We start from the raw sequence: 19513 nt of genomic DNA, 5'->3' as shown, positions 1-19513 counted from the left end.
GACCACCTTCAACACAGTCTACCACCACACCCTGCGCACACGACGCAGGGATCCGCGACAAAACTCTGAACTGGATCACCTCCTTCCTCACCAGCAGAACCCAGAGAGTCCTCCTCCCCATTCCGATCCGAAGCCACCACAATTACCTGCGGCATACCCCAAGGATCATCTCCCAACCCGACCCTTTTCAACATCTACATGGCACCTCTCGCCAACATCGACCTCGCACCACCTCAACATCACGTACGCCGACGACACCCAGCTGATCCTCTCCCTCACCAAGGACCCGGCCACCGCCAAATCCAACCTCCACGAGGGAATGAAGGCCGTCGCAGAGTGGATGAAGACCAGCCGCCTGAAACTAAACTTGGACAAGACGGAGGTCCTCATTCTTGGCTCCACCCCCTCTGCATGGGACGACTCCTGGTGGCCGGCCACGCTGCGAACAGCCCGAAACCCACCAACTACGCTCGGAACCTGGGGTTCATCCTGGACTCAACGCTCCCTATGACCCAGCAAGTCAACGCGTTATCCCCCTCCTGCTTCATCACCCTCCGCATGCTCCGCAAGATCAACAGATGGATCCCCACCGAAACCAGAAGGATAGTCACCGAAGCCCTCGACAACAGCAGGCCGGACTACGGCAACGCCCTTTACGCGGGCACTGCAGCCAAACTCCAGAAATGACTACAACGCAAACAAAACGCCTCCGCATGCCTCATCCTTGGAATCCCTTGCCACAGCCACATCAACGCCCACCTGAGAAATCTCCACTGGCTCCCGGTAAACAAGAGGATCACCTTCAAGCTCCTCACCCACGCTCACAAAGCACTCCACAACGCCGGACCAGCATACCTCAACGAGCGACTCACCTTCTACACCCCAAACCGCGAACTTCGCTCCGCGGACCTCACCATCCCCACCGTCCCACGCATCCGCCGAACAACCCCCGGCAGCAGATCATTCTCCCACCTTGCAGCCAAGACATGGAACACCCTCCCCACACACCTGCGACAAACCCAGGACCTGCTGACCTTCAGGAAACCTCAAGACCTGGCTGTTCGGTCAGGAGCTGCTTCTTCCCCTCCCCCCACTAGCGCCTTGAGACCCTCACTGGTGAGTAGCGCGCTTTGCAAATGATTGATTGACTGATTGATGATTGATCTTTTCAGAAAATCTTGTAAAACAGCTAAAAAAGGGAAGATGACTAAACTGTCTGATTCCGACCAAGCACAATTGCGTCAAACACTATAATCAATGTGCTGAAACCCTGCGGCAAATCCAAACAATATAACCTTAAGTACTAATTGACAAATTACAAGACCAACATCTTTTAGGCTGCAATAATTTAAATGTAGCCTTTTTCCCTAGCATAAAGTCAAATCTAAACATCAATTTCTTCTTATTTAACTAAGTAGGTTCCTAGTTCAGTAGGTAAGAACTATGAAAATAGCTTTTAAATTAAATGAAAATAAATCGATTTGTTTACCTTCACGCAAAACTTCCACTGCAAACTTCATTTTTTAAATAATTCTACTTTAGCATCTGTACAGCCATCTTAAATACAAACAGAGCTCATATTGAGTATACATGAAAAAGTCAGCTCTGAACCTACTCTGCTTTGAAGTTATAGTACCACAATACATTTGTTGTCTTTAGAAAAAATATGTATTTTTATAAACATTATTGAAGGATGGCGTTCTATAGCATATGTATACCTTTAGGCATCTTTTAAATACATTCGTAATCCGAATAAATCCATGGTAACTTAATTTCAATGTTTTCACGTGGCGTGCCCCAAAAAATTTTCACCATGAGAAAACAAGTATTTGCAATGCAATAGGTCTCGCAATTGTGAGAGTTTGAACTATTGGCATTGTAAATGGCAATGCCTTTTATTTACGTGTTGGTTTTTAAAACATAAAATAAGGTATTGTTATTTACAATGCCAATAGTTCAAACTCTCACAATTGCGAGACCTATTGCATTGCAAATGCTTGTTTTCCTCACATGCCTCTTGATCTTTCTTACCCTGCACCTTTTCGGGTCACAACAGACAAACGCCTTTGGTTCTCTGCACATTCAGTCTTGGTGCTCCTCATTTTCCTTGTAAAAATTACTAAAACCTTAAAATATCAGTTCTCCAATCAGTGTTGAAACATTGTACAATTATTTTATGTTGTCCACTGCCATCTTTAATTCTTTCATTAAGTGATCCGGAGGATGTGTATCTGTACAGGCTTTGTGCATAATTCACTTGCCTGTTTGACCTACTTATTGCTTCTCCCATGCAACATGACCTGTTTCAAGAGCGCTGAGCGAAGTCACGGTGTGGAGTGGTTGCTGACTGGCTGCTGAGACCCAGGGAAACCCATCCCCCAACTGAACCCATCCAGGTCCCCAACCGCTGATCGCAACCATGACCACTGCTGCACTCTCAGCAGTCCCACAGTGGCCGCCGGTGAGTCGGTGCACGCAGTGGAGCGAAGGAGATACGGTGAAGGTGCCTACGGACAGTGTAGTTCGTTCACTGCGCCGGGCATTAACACCTATTTTTGGCGGCGTTTTTGCATGATGGATAGTTTATATGCGAAGTTAAAATATGATTTACTGATGTGCAGAGCTTAAAAAATCGAAAGCCATTTTAAGACTTGGTGCTTAAGTCTGCAATATTGTATCATTGATGTTACACTGCAGTGGCAGAAATGACGTTTCTGATTTAAATAACCTCGAGCTCACATGGAATGTTGGCTAAATATAAAATATGTACACGGCACGTGTTGATTTTTCGGCAAAAGCGATGAAGAACTAGCACGACTTGTACACCCAGACCAGCTCTCTCGGAAGATAAGTTGTGTGTGATCTTGGTCAACTCCTTATTCCGTTGGTTCTTGTTTCTCGTGACTTAAAGATATGAATTACTAGAAACTGCAAAGCAGTGTAGTACATTTCGAACCTCGTATATAAACATTGACCTCTTGCACGTAACTAACGAAAATGTAAAAAGGAAGGTGACAATGACTATTTAGTTCAGGGATGGTTAAGTTGCTTCTATGCTTTTTGTACTGAAATCCGCTCTGTACGTCTCATTTAAATGCCAATTTCTAAATGAGCTGGGTTTTGCGAAATAACGAAGGAACGAGGAATTGAGTTCTGGTCAAACACTCGCACATACCTGGCTGTACGTGGACCTTCTGGACGGCGTGCGGATCGCCTTTGCCTCTGATTTCACGCCTCGCGGAACCCGCTGCGCGGGTCCCGCTTCGCCAAGGGGCGCCTGGAACTTGGGAGCTGCCGCTGCCGCTGTTGGGACAGACCAGGGTAAATTGGCTGTGAGGGCTGCGAGCAGGAGGGGCTGGACTCAGTTTCCCAAGAGTCACAGCTCAGCTCCGCCCGCAACACCTGGGCCGCTCTCCCTCATCGCCCCGCCCTTAGCTGACCAGTGAAAGCTGCCGGATTCCTCTCTCTACGTGGGACAAACACTCGCACATACCTGGCTGTACGTGGACCTTCTGGACGGCGTGCGGATCGCCTTTGCCTCTGATTTCACGCCTCGCGGAACCCGCTGCGCGGGTCCCGCTTCGCCAAGGGGCGCCTGGAACTTGGGAGCTGCCGCTGCCGCTGTTGGGACAGACCAGGGTAAATTGGCTGTGAGGGCTGCGAGCAGGAGGGGCTGGACTCAGTTTCCCAAGAGTCACAGCTCAGCTCCGCCCGCAACACCTGGGCCGCTCTCCCTCATCGCCCCGCCCTTAGCTGACCAGTGAAAGCTGCCGGATTCCTCTCTCTACGTGGGACAAACACTCGCACATACCTGGCTGTACGTGGACCTTCTGGACGGCGTGCGGATCGCCTTTGCCTCTGATTTCACGCCTCGCGGAACCCGCTGCGCGGGTCCCGCTTCGCCAAGGGGCGCCTGGAACTTGGGAGCTGCCGCTGCCGCTGTTGGGACAGACCAGGGTAAATTGGCTGTGAGGGCTGCGAGCAGGAGGGGCTGGACTCAGTTTCCCAAGAGTCACAGCTCAGCTCCGCCCGCAACACCTGGGCCGCTCTCCCTCATCGCCCCGCCCTTAGCTGACCAGTGAAAGCTGCCGGATTCCTCTCTCTACGTGGGACAAACACTCGCACATACCTGGCTGTACGTGGACCTTCTGGACGGCGTGCGGATCGCCTTTGCCTCTGATTTCACGCCTCGCGGAACCCGCTGCGCGGGTCCCGCTTCGCCAAGGGGCGCCTGGAACTTGGGAGCTGCCGCTGCCGCTGTTGGGACAGACCAGGGTAAATTGGCTGTGAGGGCTGCGAGCAGGAGGGGCTGGACTCAGTTTCCCAAGAGTCACAGCTCAGCTCCGCCCGCAACACCTGGGCCGCTCTCCCTCATCGCCCCGCCCTTAGCTGACCAGTGAAAGCTGCCGGATTCCTCTCTCTACGTGGGACAAACACTCGCACATACCTGGCTGTACGTGGACCTTCTGGACGGCGTGCGGATCGCCTTTGCCTCTGATTTCACGCCTCGCGGAACCCGCTGCGCGGGTCCCGCTTCGCCAAGGGGCGCCTGGAACTTGGGAGCTGCCGCTGCCGCTGTTGGGACAGACCAGGGTAAATTGGCTGTGAGGGCTGCGAGCAGGAGGGGCTGGACTCAGTTTCCCAAGAGTCACAGCTCAGCTCCGCCCGCAACACCTGGGCCGCTCTCCCTCATCGCCCCGCCCTTAGCTGACCAGTGAAAGCTGCCGGATTCCTCTCTCTACGTGGGACAAACACTCGCACATACCTGGCTGTACGTGGACCTTCTGGACGGCGTGCGGATCGCCTTTGCCTCTGATTTCACGCCTCGCGGAACCCGCTGCGCGGGTCCCGCTTCGCCAAGGGGCGCCTGGAACTTGGGAGCTGCCGCTGCCGCTGTTGGGACAGACCAGGGTAAATTGGCTGTGAGGGCTGCGAGCAGGAGGGGCTGGACTCAGTTTCCCAAGAGTCACAGCTCAGCTCCGCCCGCAACACCTGGGCCGCTCTCCCTCATCGCCCCGCCCTTAGCTGACCAGTGAAAGCTGCCGGATTCCTCTCTCTACGTGGGACAAACACTCGCACATACCTGGCTGTACGTGGACCTTCTGGACGGCGTGCGGATCGCCTTTGCCTCTGATTTCACGCCTCGCGGAACCCGCTGCGCGGGTCCCGCTTCGCCAAGGGGCGCCTGGAACTTGGGAGCTGCCGCTGCCGCTGTTGGGACAGACCAGGGTAAATTGGCTGTGAGGGCTGCGAGCAGGAGGGGCTGGACTCAGTTTCCCAAGAGTCACAGCTCAGCTCCGCCCGCAACACCTGGGCCGCTCTCCCTCATCGCCCCGCCCTCACCTATTACCCAATTGTATCCAAGGCCATAAGTTAGCACACGAATACCGCTGCGCGGGAGCGCGCGGGAGCGTCCCGGGAGAAGCCCGGGACAAGGGCGGGACCGTCTGTGGCCGTCCGGGGCCGCAGGAGGCCGGGCTGGGCCAGGTCTCTAACGATTGGACTAGAATATTATTGTTTTAGGTAAAATTTGCTTAGTATTCATATCTGTTACCCTTTTAGGTTTTAGCTGTTTTTAACCTGTTATTTATTGATAACTCTCATCTAACCACATAGTTTGTTAAAGAATGTCTTCTTCCACTCCAAATACCCTCCCTGATCGTGTGGGTGTCTCTATACTTGGCCCCTTGGATAGATTCTTTACTAAAGCTACAAAAGATATTGATCGTGAGCTATTACTGGCAGAAAAAAGGGCCGAACGGCGCTTATCAGTAGAGGCTGTTAAAAGACAGGTTCCTTCTGCTAATAGAGGCGTACTTTCTGTATCCATAGTAGAATCGCCGGACATAGATGTAGAACTTTTTAATACTGATGGGATTCCGCAAATTTTCCAGGATAATCCCCCACTTCAGGGGGGTCAAGGTATGATGGTGACCATTTTGAGTGATTCGTCCATGGCTACCACTGATAATCTTATAGATCTTAATACCCCATTACTCCAGGAAACTAATACTCATTGCCCTATTAATGTAAATGTTATTCCGCCCCCCTTGAAGTTACAAACAGAGGTTGTTAGCTTGTTGCCTTCCCCTCCTTCTCCAGAAACAACTGAGACACACCATGGTCAGAAGCGTAAAAATGGTGTCTCTTCGCCAGCAAGGAAGAGGAGAAGGCGGGGAAACAAAAATAAAAATAGGTCTCTCAATCCATGGAAACCCTCTGAGATGGCATCTCCAAGACCTCCGTTGCCAGTGGAATTGGGGAACGCCATGTCAGAGGGAAAAACAGAAACACAAATAATTGCAGACGGGGAGAGTAATAAAAGCTATAGTGCCGAGCTATTGAAAGCATTTGAAAAAATGTTAAAATCATTTGTTTTACCGCTTGTAGAAAGGTTAAAGACGATAGAAAAAAAACTGGACTCCCTCCTTTCTCAACCAATACCCCGAGATAATGTAGTGTTACCTATCTTGGTTGCTGATCATGGTGATCAAAATACCAATAAATCTCTTAGTCAGCAAAATCCCCCCAACAAATTACAGAAACCAGTTGTTGATAAAAATAGTTTATCTTTGACAAATACGCAAGTAATTGGTGTAGAAAAAGGGAAAGTACCTGCGGCTGTCCTAAAACCTACAGAACAGAAGAAAGCGACTAATCTGGAAATGTCGCAAAATGGTAAAGTTAAATTGCAATATAAAAATACGGTACAATTACCTCCAGATTCGTATGGTTTTGTTATTGTATTAACTGGAGTCCCAATTGTTGGGGAGAAGGAAATTGAATCAAATAGAAGTTTAAAAAATAAAGTAATACACTGGTTGTCCGTGAATAGACCACTACCAGCATACTTGAATGGGGACATTGTATCTGTTAGGAGGTGTCAATGGATAGGCATACGTCCCAAGGATATAGATGGGGATTTGATCATAGTGAATTTTAAGGACCAGAAGGTGGTATCCTTTATAAACGATTGGTGTGTTGGTAGTACTGAAGGCGGTGTTTCTACACGTGGTTTGACATATTTCTACCCAGAGAATATGATGTTCTCATCCAAAGAACGGCAGAGATATGGTTTAAATACCAACTATTATCAAAAACCACCTATAGAATACTCAGCCTTCGACTATAAAAATAGAAATACTAGATTCCATACCTCAGCCAATCATCGAAATTCCTACTTTGATTCAAATAGCCAATATCGGATCGATCCAAGGGAACACTGGAATATTCCATTGTCTAATATGTTCTATCCCCTGACCCCTCTAAATTTGAATGATTGACTCCCTGTATTTAAACATCCCCTACATGATTCTGGGACAATAGAAGGGGATAGTATGTCCCCTCCAAGAGATGTAAATAGCAGTGAGAACTTGGAAATGAGGAGTGATAAAAAGGACACCTATCAAATTGGGGTATATGAGGTCATCAACCCAGGGGTTAATATCGAAGAAATTGAGACAGGCCAATGTGGCCAAGAGCATTCTTTGGTTAAATTGGTAGTGGAAAAAGAGGGTACTTGTGAAAAGGCTCTAAAAACTTCTGAAAGGATTGGTAATTTCCGTGTACTTTCATGGAATATAGCAGGTTTTGCCCATAGGGTGGAGGATTTGGTATGGGCAGAGTATGTGGATTCTTTTGACTTGGTTTGTCTCCAGGAGACCTGGAGTATAGTGGATCTTAGTTTGGATGGTTTTCAGGCTTTTAACACCTTAGCGATACCATCAAACTCAGGGCGAGCAAAGGGTGGAATGATGACAGCAATCTCTGTAAAACATAATTCAATAACCGTTAATCTTGTGGTGGAAAGTACTTGGTACCAGCTGTTTATTATTAAGAATCTTTTTAGAGAGACTGTTCTCCTTATCAACTGGTACTATAATATATTTGACCCAAATAAAACAGAAATTATTGAAAATTTGTATGAAGAGATTGTTAAAGTAAGAAATAAAGTCTTTCCTTTACTCATTATGTGGTTGGGTGATTTTAACTGTGAGCTGTGTAAATTTAGTGGGTCTAAAGCATGTGGGCTGATGGACTTAGATAATCATCCTATGGTCCATTTTTCACACACAAAACAAGGCGAGGCCCTAAACAGCATTTTAGTAAATAATAATTTATTTATTCTTGATATGAATAGTTTTATGGGTAATAAGAATATGAATACGACTATTCCTTCTTTTCAGGGCACAAGAGGCAGATCTAGCACAATTGACTTTGCGATAGTATCCATGGGTTTCTTTAGCTACCTAAATGACTTTAAAATTGAGGTAAACCCGGCTAGCGATCATAACCCCCTAACCCTGAGTCTCACTATTGCTGCTGATTTAAAGCTGTATCAGGAACAACCAGTAGCATATAGCAAGAATCAGGGCATTACTGTAAAATGGAATAAAGTAGCCGTGGAGGAATTGGAAAAGAGTATTTTTAATGAAAACATGGCTCAGATAGACATATGTCTATCATCCAATCCCGACCCAGTGCATATAATCAGGAGCTTCGAGAAGCTAATGGAAAATGTAGCTACACATTTACTAGTAAAGGAGGGGGGGAAGAAGCATGATCCTGGACCCAAATGGTTTAACGCAGAATGCTCTGCTGCCCAAACTACTTTGGCTAAAGCCCTGCGTATAAAACCTAGAGATGGAAGTATGGTTGTATTAGCTAGGAAACAATATAGGCAGGCAATTAAAAAAAGGAAAAATGAATTGAGGTTTAAAGCTTGGGAAGATTTAGACAAGGCATCTGACTTAAGGGACAATAGACTCTTTTGGGAAGTTATAAATAGGCCCTTTTTAAAATCAGGGGAAGAAAATACAATGCGAGTTCACCTACCAGAAGAAACTTGGGTAACTCATTATAACAAAATCTTTAACCCCAAAGAGATATTATATAATATTGACCTGGAGGAGGATGATTCCCGCTATTTTAATATGGACTCTGCTAAGAAGCTGAGTGAGTCAATTACGCTTGCTGAAGTAATGTTAACTCTGACTTTGGGGGCAGCTTCAAAGGCCCCAGGCCCTGATTCAGTACCTTTAGATCTTTTTAAAACTAATCAAGAGTTTTGGTGTCCCCTACTTATGAATGTATTCAAGGCAATAATAACTGGCCCCATTCCAATTTCATGGAAAGAGGCTGTTTTGGTCCCAATTTTTAAAAAAGGCGACAAGTATGACCCAAGATGCTATCGGCCGATATCACTAATAGACTCAACATGTAAGTTGATGGGTCGGGTGATACTGGCACGGTTGGAAACATGGGCGGAGTCTTCAGGGGTGATTGTAGAATCCCAATATGGTTTTAGGAAAGGGAAGGGAACCACTGAGCAGTGTCTGAACCTTGCTTTGATTATGGGCAAGTACATGGGTGCCAAGAATGGCTCTATACACTTGGCATTCATGGACTTGTCCAGCGCCTTTGATACGGTGTGCAGGGAAAAATTGTGGCGCATGATGGCCTCCATGGGTTTTGAAGAACCTCTGGTGACCCTGCTCCGCAGGCTGCACACTGCTACAACGGTAAGGGTCAGATATGGCCGCGGTGGGGAAAAATCAAAATCAATTTTATCCACTGAAGGCGTCCGACAAGGATGCATTTTAGCACCTTTTTTATTCCTGATTTATACAAATGGATTGGAGGGTTTTTTGTTAGAGACATCTGCTGATTTTCCAAAAATAAATGGAAAAAGAGTCCCAATGTTGTCTTATGCTGATGACACTGTTTTAATGACACTTACCCCAAACAGTATGCAGATTTCATTGAATGCTTTTGATACATTCATGGGCAATTTAGATTTAGGTGTTAATTTTACAAAATCTTTTGCCATGACTTGTGGTCCTAAAAATGTGAAGACACGGAAATATATGGTAAAGAATGCTAATATTGAGAAGGTGGATAACTTTTGTTATCTGGGTAACCTTTTCAATAAAAAATTGAGTTGGGAACCTTTATTAACAGCAAGGGTTCAGAAGGCTGCCCAGTTAATCGAAGCTCTTTTCCGCTTTTCTAGCAAATTGGGCCAGCGCCGTGTTGCGGAAATTATATTACTATATAAGGCCAAATGTGTCTCTGTTTTGACCTATGGTTCAGGGGTGTGGGGTTCGGACAAATGTGGAAAAATGCAAATTTTGGAGAATAAGTTTGTTAAACGTTTGTTATGTGTGCCACTGAGTACATCTAATATATTTTGCCATGAGGAAGTTGGCATTGAATTCATAAGTGACATTATTCATGTTGCCCCATTGTTATTATGGGCAAAGGTTTGGCAATCAGAAAATTTGAAACTAACAAAAGATATTATCCAAGATTGTCAAAAACTTGATTACTATACCCAAATCCCGTGGATAAGATATGTTAAAGAGACCTTCTTTAAGATAGGTCTAGGAAAAATGTATACAAACCCAGAACTACTTGGTAGGGATACCAAGGAGATTATTAAGAAAGCCTTTAAATCTAGCCTGGGTTCTCTTGTGACAAATGATAGTCTACTGAGCGTACAAGGAAAACCGGCTCACCAGTTTTATTTGTCATATATTATGAACACACAATGGCGTTTTTATTTAACAAGATTTCGACTAGGTACCCTGCATTTTTTGTTTGCTTTCCCTAAACAGGGGGGATGGTGGGAAAAGTTACCCAACTGCCCTTGTAATAATAAGGTGTCGCAAAATACTCTCCATCTTTTGTTTTTTTGTACCCTGTATAAAGTTCCAAGAAATGTTTTTCTTAAACCTTTATTGGCATCATTTCATACACGCTATTATAAAGAAGCGTATGATTGTTTGTTGTCCCTATCAACTGTACATATTTGTAATTCCGTTTTAAGTTTTATCAGATCAGCTCTGGTGATTCGGAACAGATACTGATGACATTCGGTTTTTCAGAAAAGCTTGTAAATATGTAAAATGTTTGGTTAATTCTATTTGTTTTTAAAAAATTTTGTCATGTTTACTTTTATGGTTTCTATGTGAAATCGAAATAAAGTTTTTTGAAACTGAAACTGAGTTCTGGTCAAGATCACACACATTGTTCATGAGAAGAAACCAGTATTACAACTCCGGGCTCACGGTTTCATAGGAGGAATCATAACCGCTATCCTTATAAATGAAATGTTTCTGAAGTTGCTATCTTCACAAATGTAGCGATGTTCAAAGCGTTGGTGGGACATTGAAAGAATGCAATGAAAGCCGCGCTTTAGAAAAAAATCCCCGCCGGGCCGCCGCGCTGCCAGCGACGACCCGGAAGCGGTTGGGAAGCCGGCCAAGTCCCGCCCCATCGCGGCGAGAGGGAGAGAGAGCTGCCCGAGGAGCCACGAAGGCTCCGCATTGAGTCCCGGTCCCGAGATGGGGGACCGGGTGAAGAGCGGGCGGGCGCATGGGGAAGGCGGGGCTCTCATGTGGTGAGAGAGCCCCGCAAAGCGCTACCGCCACCCGGGAGAAGAAGCCGCCTCCGTGCACCGCCAGAACAGGTAAGTTGAGTGAGAGGAGGGGTGAGTGGGGGTGGGGTGTACGCGTGTGTGTGTGTGTGTTTGAGTGTGTTTGTGCGTGCGTCTGTCTGTGTGCGCGTGTGTATGTTTAAGGGGGGGTGCGTGTGTGTATATGCAGTGTGTGGATGGCTGTCTTTGTGCGCATGCGTGAGTGACGACGTGCGCGCTCACGAGGTCGAATCTCGGCCTGCAAATGCGCGTGGCACTTTGCTGTCCTCATTCCCCGAAAAGTAACTACTATAGTTGTCTCGCTAGACGCAAAAAGCTTTGCTTTTTGCTTACGTCTAGCGAGACCTAAAAAAAGGTCAACAGGTGCAAATACACCTGCTTATACACTCAGAAATCTGCAATTGATACATACTGATGGCCACTGCTGGAAATCTGCTAGTTTTGCAGCTTCCAAGGATTACTCGTGGGATACTTTGTGAATTCCAAACATGTCAGAAATTCGCTTCAAATGTTACAGTATCCCTGTCTAGGTTTAAAAATAAATAAAAATCATATGCATCTTTGTAACTTTCATATGATGTTAAATTTTCGCTTACCTGGAGAAAGTTGTTAAGTGTTTCTTTAACAATTATATTTTCCATCTTAAGAGATTCATTTGAAATTGAATCAATGTCGAATGTATTAAGTCCAGGGAAATCCTATAAAAGAAACACAATCAATTATTTCAGAAATTACGTATAAGAGAAGAAATTCTATGCACCAAGCAGAGTATTAAATGTTCCTATTCTTGAAGCTGCCACTTCTTGTACTGATCACAGGTCATCTGACCTCACTACACTGGTTTAGCATGCAATGACCTTCACCTTACCTCCTGCCTGGCTTTCTCTTACCTTATAAAAACCACCCTGGGCCCCTCAATCTTCCCTTAGCAGAGGTGAGTCTTCTGCTTCCTCAGCTCCATCTCCTGTCAACCATTACTAACCAGCCCCTACCTGCGCATGCTCCTCTATTGCAGATTACATCTTCGAGGCGGCACATGTAGTCATTATTATGGATAAAGCAATGACCGTGTCATTAATAACTCGCTGCCTTGTGTGCAGTGCCTGTTTCAATGGCGTTCTGGTGACGCCATACAATCAGCATTGTCGTGATTGGCTAGGGGAGTCTGGAAGCCTGGGTGCTTCCTGTTCCTGCGTCAACGGAAGAAGAGGATAGAGGAGAAGCGGAAGCCGGCAGGTAAATGTATGTTTTTCCCTTGTATTTTATTTCTTTATTATTTTAACCCCCGCCCTAACACTACTGCCTCGTAGCAGCCACTACTGCCTCAATCCTCACTCAGCTTCAGCTCTCCACATGCCTTTTTTACACAATCATTTTTATTATTTGTATTTTCTTTACTGATTTAATTGAAGTGAAGTAGCTGCACCATTACTTCGAGGTAAGTATTCTTTGTGCAATGTATTTTTAGGAATCTGTTTTTTAAACAGACTTTTCACGACAATAATTTCACTGTCTACCTTACTCCTAATAAGATTAAGGTAGTTCTTACCAGCAAAAAGGCTACAGTAATATAGTAATTAGTAATCAAGGATTATAGAATCACCATGAGTGCCAAATCTGGGAAAGCTCTCTTCCAAAAGACACACGCTTTCCTAGAGGATATCGATGGTGGCCCCAAGACAGTGTAGGAATTGCACTGGGACAGAGGTTGACTTTGCCTGGTTGACACGAAGGCCCATCCATTGTAGGAGATTGTAAGCCCCATTGAAATGAAGCTGAGCCTCCTGAGACGTGGATGCTTTGATCAGTCAATCATCTAGATAAGGGTAGACAAACACTTTGTGTTTTCGGAGATGGACAGTAACCACTGCCATGCATTTGAGGAAAGTTCTGGGAGCTGACTTTAGATCAAATGGAAGCACTCAGTACTAATAGTGGTGTGCCCCACTATGAACCTCAAGAACTTGCAATGCTTTCTGGTAACTGGTATGTGAAAGTGTGCATCTTGAAGGTTGATGTCTGCAGAGCTAGTCCCCTTGATGCAACTGAGGGTAACTTTGCTGTATTGACAGCATCCGAAACGTCTGTCACCGAATCCACCTGTTAATCTGAATCAGGTAATGTATAGAATGTATAGAATTGCAGCCTCTTTTTGCACTCTTCCTCAAGCTTCAAGGATGCTGAAAGAGTGATGGAGGATTATCTTTCTCGCCCCCTCAACGTTGATCTGCTAGTTGACAGCGACGCCTTGATGTAGGATCCTGTCCGGACATCAATCAATAGTTGTGTCTCGACGCCGATTGTGGATGGTTTGCCAACGTCGATCAACTGTGGTGTGTAGGCTCCGATAAAGATCTCAACGGAGACCTGCATTGTGATGTCGATTGTACCGGGCTTCTCGAAGTCAACCTGTGTTCATGTGTTCATGTCTGTCCCCGCTACCTCTACGTATATTGGCTGTGTTTTGCCTATGTTCATCCGTGGGCTCATGGAAAACAGGTCGGTGCCGTACCTCCTCTTGACGTCATTGTCCTGGACGTCAACCGGGACCAGCAGTGGTTTTCAGCCCTCTTCTACCTGGAAAGTCCACCAGAGGCTAAAGAAAAAGCCATGAAAGAGGAATGACCCTCTCCTTGCCCTGATGTTCCACCTTCACTTTGCTTTCACCGCTCTTCTTCTTCCTCAAGGTGAATCTTCTCTCTGTCATAAACAGTGCACCTGGAGAATGTTTTACAAATCTGGCAAGAATCAGAAATGTGACTTTCAGGTAGACACAGTATACAAACTCTGTAAGGATCAGTCTTGGCCTTTTTCCTACCACTGCCTGGATACTTATCGAAAAGAGATTTTTAAGAGAAAATCCAATCATTACTGTCAGAAAAAGACAGATAAAGGCAGACAAAGACCAAAGATGTCAGGTGAATTAGTTGTAGGTAAAATTCAGAAATTAATTTTGAAGAAAAAAAATTTAATTTTGAAGAAAAAAAATTTAATTTTGAAGAAAAAAAAAAAATTGGCCGAGCTCAATTTTCCAGGGTCCCGTCAGCAGAAAAAAGAACTGAAGTCACTGCCATCAACTGTCCATATTGGATACTGGGGGTCTATGGATTCTTAAAGGCACAGCCTCTATTTTTGAGCCATATAATGGCAGCCTCTGGGGCTACTCTGTCCTGCTCTCATTCATCTCTATCATGAAAAAGGGTTTTGTGATGAAGATTCATTCTGTATGTAAAACATTTTAAATTCCTCTGAAATATAGTGAACTGGCACCTTTTTTACTTCAGGATGAAGACATGTTCGCCAGTGTAGCCTATGTACTTAGGCTACATTATTTGTCTCTCTCTCTCTTAAGTGTCTTTACAGGCCTTCCTGAAGAAAGGCGAAGAATATCTGCTTAGTAAGATATATCTAGAATAACTGTCCACTGATTGTATAAGCTTATCATTTAATTGGCACAAGGTATCTTTAGTCTCATAAGTGTGTCTATCTGGATTAAAATGGGCAACATCTGGTGCAGTGCTGTTAAACAGCCTCCTAAGTCTATCCTTAAGGAACAATACCATCTTTGTTGGTACCAACCCCTTGACAATTATTGAGATTGTGATCATACCTATCCAATACAAATGTTTTCTAGACATAATAGGCCCTCCTACACCCACATTTCCTTACTGTGGGACACTTATTCAGTGGGATAGTAAATGTTGGTGGGATAGCAAATTCTACGGGACCGATTCACAGAACTACCTTAAGACAAAATCATAAACGTACTACTTTTGGTATACACAGAAGGCATTTAGTAGTCTTAAGTTAGGATTTTGTCTTAAATTTGGATTTTGTCTTAAGTTAAACTTAAGTTTAACGTAAGTTTGTCTTAAGTTTAACTTAAGATAAAATCCTAACTTAAAACAAAACCCTAACTTAAGACAAAATCGTAACTTAAGACAAAAACCCAATTTAAGACAAAATTCTAACTTAAGACTACTTAATGCCTTCTGTGATACCAACAGTAGTAAGTTTATGATTTTGTCTTAAGTTAGTTCTGTGAATCGGCCCCTACATCTGTACTGGATGTATCCCCAGTCAGGCTTCAGAAACAAAAAACAAAATAGAGATCACAGTGATAGTAAAATATTATTTAGACCAGTGTTTCCCAAACTGTGGTCCGCGGACCCCCAGGGGTCCGTGACACATTCCCAGGGGGTCCTTAGGCAACAGTTTTAAAAGCACAAAAACATTTCTTGTAGAATTAGCAGCTTTCCAGCAACAATAAAAGTGTCAAGAGAATGCCAGTGATTAATGTACCTGCTGGAGAGCGAGGAGAGTTTTGTTCAGTGGCAGCTTGGATTTAACTAATGTAGCACAGAGGGTTAATGTGCCTACTGCAAAGAACGTGTAAATTTACATCTTAAAAAGCAGCATTTTATGTGCCTAGGTTCGTGGTTACTGCATTTCTCACAGAGATTCCTTGTGCACTTCATAAGTGACAATCGTAATCTAGCAGAGGGACCTATAAACTGTCATCAAAGAGCTGCTTGCAAACTGCATCGTACCAGTTAGTACCTTATATTTTGTCCCAGTTATTCATTATCCTGATGCTGCTAAAAAGATATATTTGGGTGGAAATACATTTTTTATGTTAAAGTCAATGCTAGCCACTGTGTTATGCTCTGAATCCTGAGTTTGTGCTTTTCCAGACCAAGCATTCTTTAAACATTTTATATACACACTGATTTACATGTATGATTCAATGTTTCTATATGTGTGTGATGTAAAGTGCTCTGACATCCTACAATGGTATGAGAGATGCTACAAAACAAATGAAATACATGTGACAGAGGGGCTATAACTTCAATATAAAATACTAAGGGCCAGATGTACGATCTGTTTTTATATGCGCGAACGGGTTCGCGAACCCGTTTGCACATGCAAAAACCTATTGGCCATGTACATAGCCTATTTCGCGAGTCGCAATTTCTTTGCGACTCTCTAAATAGGTTTTGCAACTTGCTATTTGAAAGGGGCATTCCCTTTCAAATAGCGAGTCTCAAAACCATGTACAAATGTTTTGCGGTCGCAAAACAGTCGCAATTACCACCTACTTCAAGTAGATGGTAATGCATTCGCAAATGGGAAGGGGTCCCAGGGGACCCCTTCCTCTTGGCAAATGCATGCAAAATTATTTTTTAAGGTCAGGCAGTGGTCCCAGGGATGTATGTCGTTTCAACGCATGCTTTTACCATGCATGCCTTTACAACGCAGGGATTACAACGCAAGTCGTTACAACGATGGGGGGCGCTGGATAGTGGAATAGTTTCATTTTCTATTCCAACTCCAGGCCCCGTGGATAGTAGGGAAGGTGTTGGATAGAAAATTAAACTACTTCCTATCCAACAGCGCCCTCCAGCGAAAGTCGTTGTAATGACTTTCGTTGTATTTCCTGCGTTGTAATGGTAGTGCGCGGTAAAAGTTTTGTTGTAAAAGATGCTCCCCGGTCCCAGGGACCTCTGCCTGCCCTTAGAAAATGAAACGAAAACGTTTCATTTTCTTTTTTTTTAATGCATGGTAAACAGGCTGCATTTTTTTTTTAAACTGCTTTATTTAAAAGCAGTCCGAGACATGGTGGCCTGCAGAGCCCAGCAGGCCACCATCGCTGGGAAATTTAACTCATACAAATTGCTTGGGGGTCCCCAGCTTCCAGTGGTGACTCAGTGGGGGTCCTCAGGAGTCAAAAGTTTGGGAACCACTGATTTAGACTATATGTTAATGTTTTTTTGAGAATGAGTGCATATTAAACCGTCTGTCCTTAGATAAATGTTCATTGGGGCAGGACACTCACCTGTGAATACAGGGCAGGAGAATGAGGGCTCTGTTCCAATATTATGGTGCATGTTATGAATATGTCCTCTGAACTGTTGTCATAATCTAATGTACACCAATGCTGGCAGGTAACTGTACTATAAAAGCATGTAAAACGAGTGAATAATAAAAGAGTATGCGGTGTAGCAATTGGCCTTCTGATGTCAGCATTCAGTTAGTTTGAGCCTCGGCCAAGTTGTACAGTTCCGTTAGGGAGTAGCTAAGTGGGAGAAGGGTAGAGTTACTGGAACAAAGTGCAGACAGGCTCGCCATTACCATGCATTCCACAAACCTGTTGCACAGGCATGCAGCACCTGCCTCTAAATAGGCAACTGCTCTACAGGTCAACGAGAGCATTGACCAGTGCTCATACCAGTCATCTAGAGCATTGACCAGTGCTCATACCAAGATTTCCACAATTTTTGTCACAAGTGACGAGGGACAAAAGAATGAGGTGCTAGTGCACTTGGCTTGAATGAATGAGTTCTCAAACAGTTGAGAGCTCCAGAGAAAAGTAACAGAATGCAAGTAAGCCCAAAACGAAGGAATATGCTACTTACCAGTATGCATCTGTTCTTGGCATGTAGGGCTGCTGACATTTATATCTGTGCATAGATCGCCGCCTAGTGTTGGGTCCGGATGATTGCACACTGTTGTCCTGGAAGAGTCTTCGAAGTATCATGAGATAGGTGGCTTCTCCCTTGGACTACAGTGCGCATGGGCATCCTCTCCATCTTCAGATTGTTTTTCGCCATTGTGGCAGAGATGGAGTGTAATACAGTAAGTGATGACCATGCCTGAGAATGATTCTGAGTGCTACAGCTGCGACAGGCACCTGGGAGGAGGGCGGGCGATATAAATGTCAGCAGCCCTACATGCCAAGAACAGATGCATACTGGCAAGTAGCATATTCCGTTCGAGGCATGTGGGCTGCTGAATTTATATCTGTGCATAGAATAAATAGCAGTATCCTCCTTAGCGGCGGTTGCCTGTGCCAGCTGCAGCAGTCTGAAAAAGAGTTCCGAGAACAGCCTGACCTACAGCAGCTAGCTGTTTGGAGTGTACCTCCACACAGTAGTGTTTGGTGAATGTGTGTATGGTGTTCCATGTGGCTGCTCTACATATATCCTCTAAATTAATGTTACCTAGGAAAGCCATGGATACCCCTAACTTGCGTGTGGAATGCGCTCTTGGGGGAACGGTTAATGTGCGTTTAGCTTTTTGATAACAGATTTATATGCACTTAACAATCCATCTGGCTATACCTGACTTAGAAATGGGGTTGCCTTTGTGTTGTGGAGAGAAGGCAACAAACAGTTGTTTAGTTTTCCTGAAATCCTTCGTCCTGTCTATGTAATACAGGAGAGCTCCTTTAACATCTAGCGTGTGCAGTGCTCTGTCTGCCACAGAGTCTGGATTTGGGAAGAAAACGGGCAGTTCTATGGTTTGGTTAATGTGGAACTGCGACACCACCTTAGGCATGAATTTTGGGTTGGTACGCAGCACCACCCGATTAGCATGAATCTGTATGAATGGCTCTTGAATAGTTAGGGCTTGAAGCTGACTAACCCTCCTTAGCGATGTGATTGCCACTAGAAAAGCCACTTTCCATGTCAGAAACTGTATCTCACAAGAGTGAAGAGGTTCAAAGGGTGGTCCCATTAGTCTGGTGAGAACTATGTTCAGATTCCAGACAGGTGAAGGAGGGTGTCTGGGAGGAATCACTCTTTTGAGTCCTTCCATAAAAGCTTTAATGGCTGGCACTCTAAAAAGAGAAAGATGCTGTCTGTTTTGAAGATAAGCTGCCATTGCGGCCAAATGTATCCTAATGGAACTACATGCCAGATTGCATCTGTGTAGGTGCAACAAATAACATATAATGTTTTGCGTGGATGCATGTAGCGGATTTATGTCATTAGAACAGTAAATGACAAATCGCTTCCATTTGGCCGCATAGCATGCCCTGGTTGTAGGTCTTCTTGCCTCCTTGATGATGTTCATACAGTCAGGGGGCAGGTTGAGGTAGCCAAACTCTATGACCTCAGAAGCCATATTGCAAGGCTCAACTGTTGCGGATCTGGGTGCTGAATGTCTCCACGGTTCAGAGTGAGGAGACTGGGCTTGAGTCGCAGCCGTTGGTGAGGCACCACTGAAAGTTCTAGGAACGTGGTGTACCACGCTTGCCGTGCCCACGTTGGAGCAACTAGGATGAGCGTCATG

At 44.9% G+C, this 19513-nt stretch overlaps 1 protein-coding gene across 5 annotated transcripts in view; it reads right to left on the bottom strand.

Moving 5' to 3' along the window:
- Positions 1-19513, bottom strand: part of LOC144829498 (uncharacterized) — a 458194-nt gene that overhangs the window by 222921 nt on the left and 215760 nt on the right. For all 5 annotated transcript variants that reach the window (XR_013610683.1, XM_078688691.1, XM_078688692.1 and 2 more), the window contains one exon: positions 12034-12135. Coding sequence is in view for 4 of the 5 variants with exons in the window: in XM_078688691.1 (XP_078544817.1) it covers positions 12034-12135 (102 nt within the window). In the remaining variant the exon portion in view is untranslated. The remainder of the gene's footprint in view (positions 1-12033; positions 12136-19513) is intronic.

Source organism: Lissotriton helveticus, chromosome 4_1, assembly GCF_964261635.1.
Source record: "Lissotriton helveticus chromosome 4_1, aLisHel1.1, whole genome shotgun sequence".
NCBI classification, from domain to species: domain Eukaryota; kingdom Metazoa; phylum Chordata; class Amphibia; order Caudata; family Salamandridae; genus Lissotriton; species Lissotriton helveticus.
Note: the sequence above shows the minus strand (reverse complement) of the source record. Positions and strands in the feature narration are given on the sequence as shown.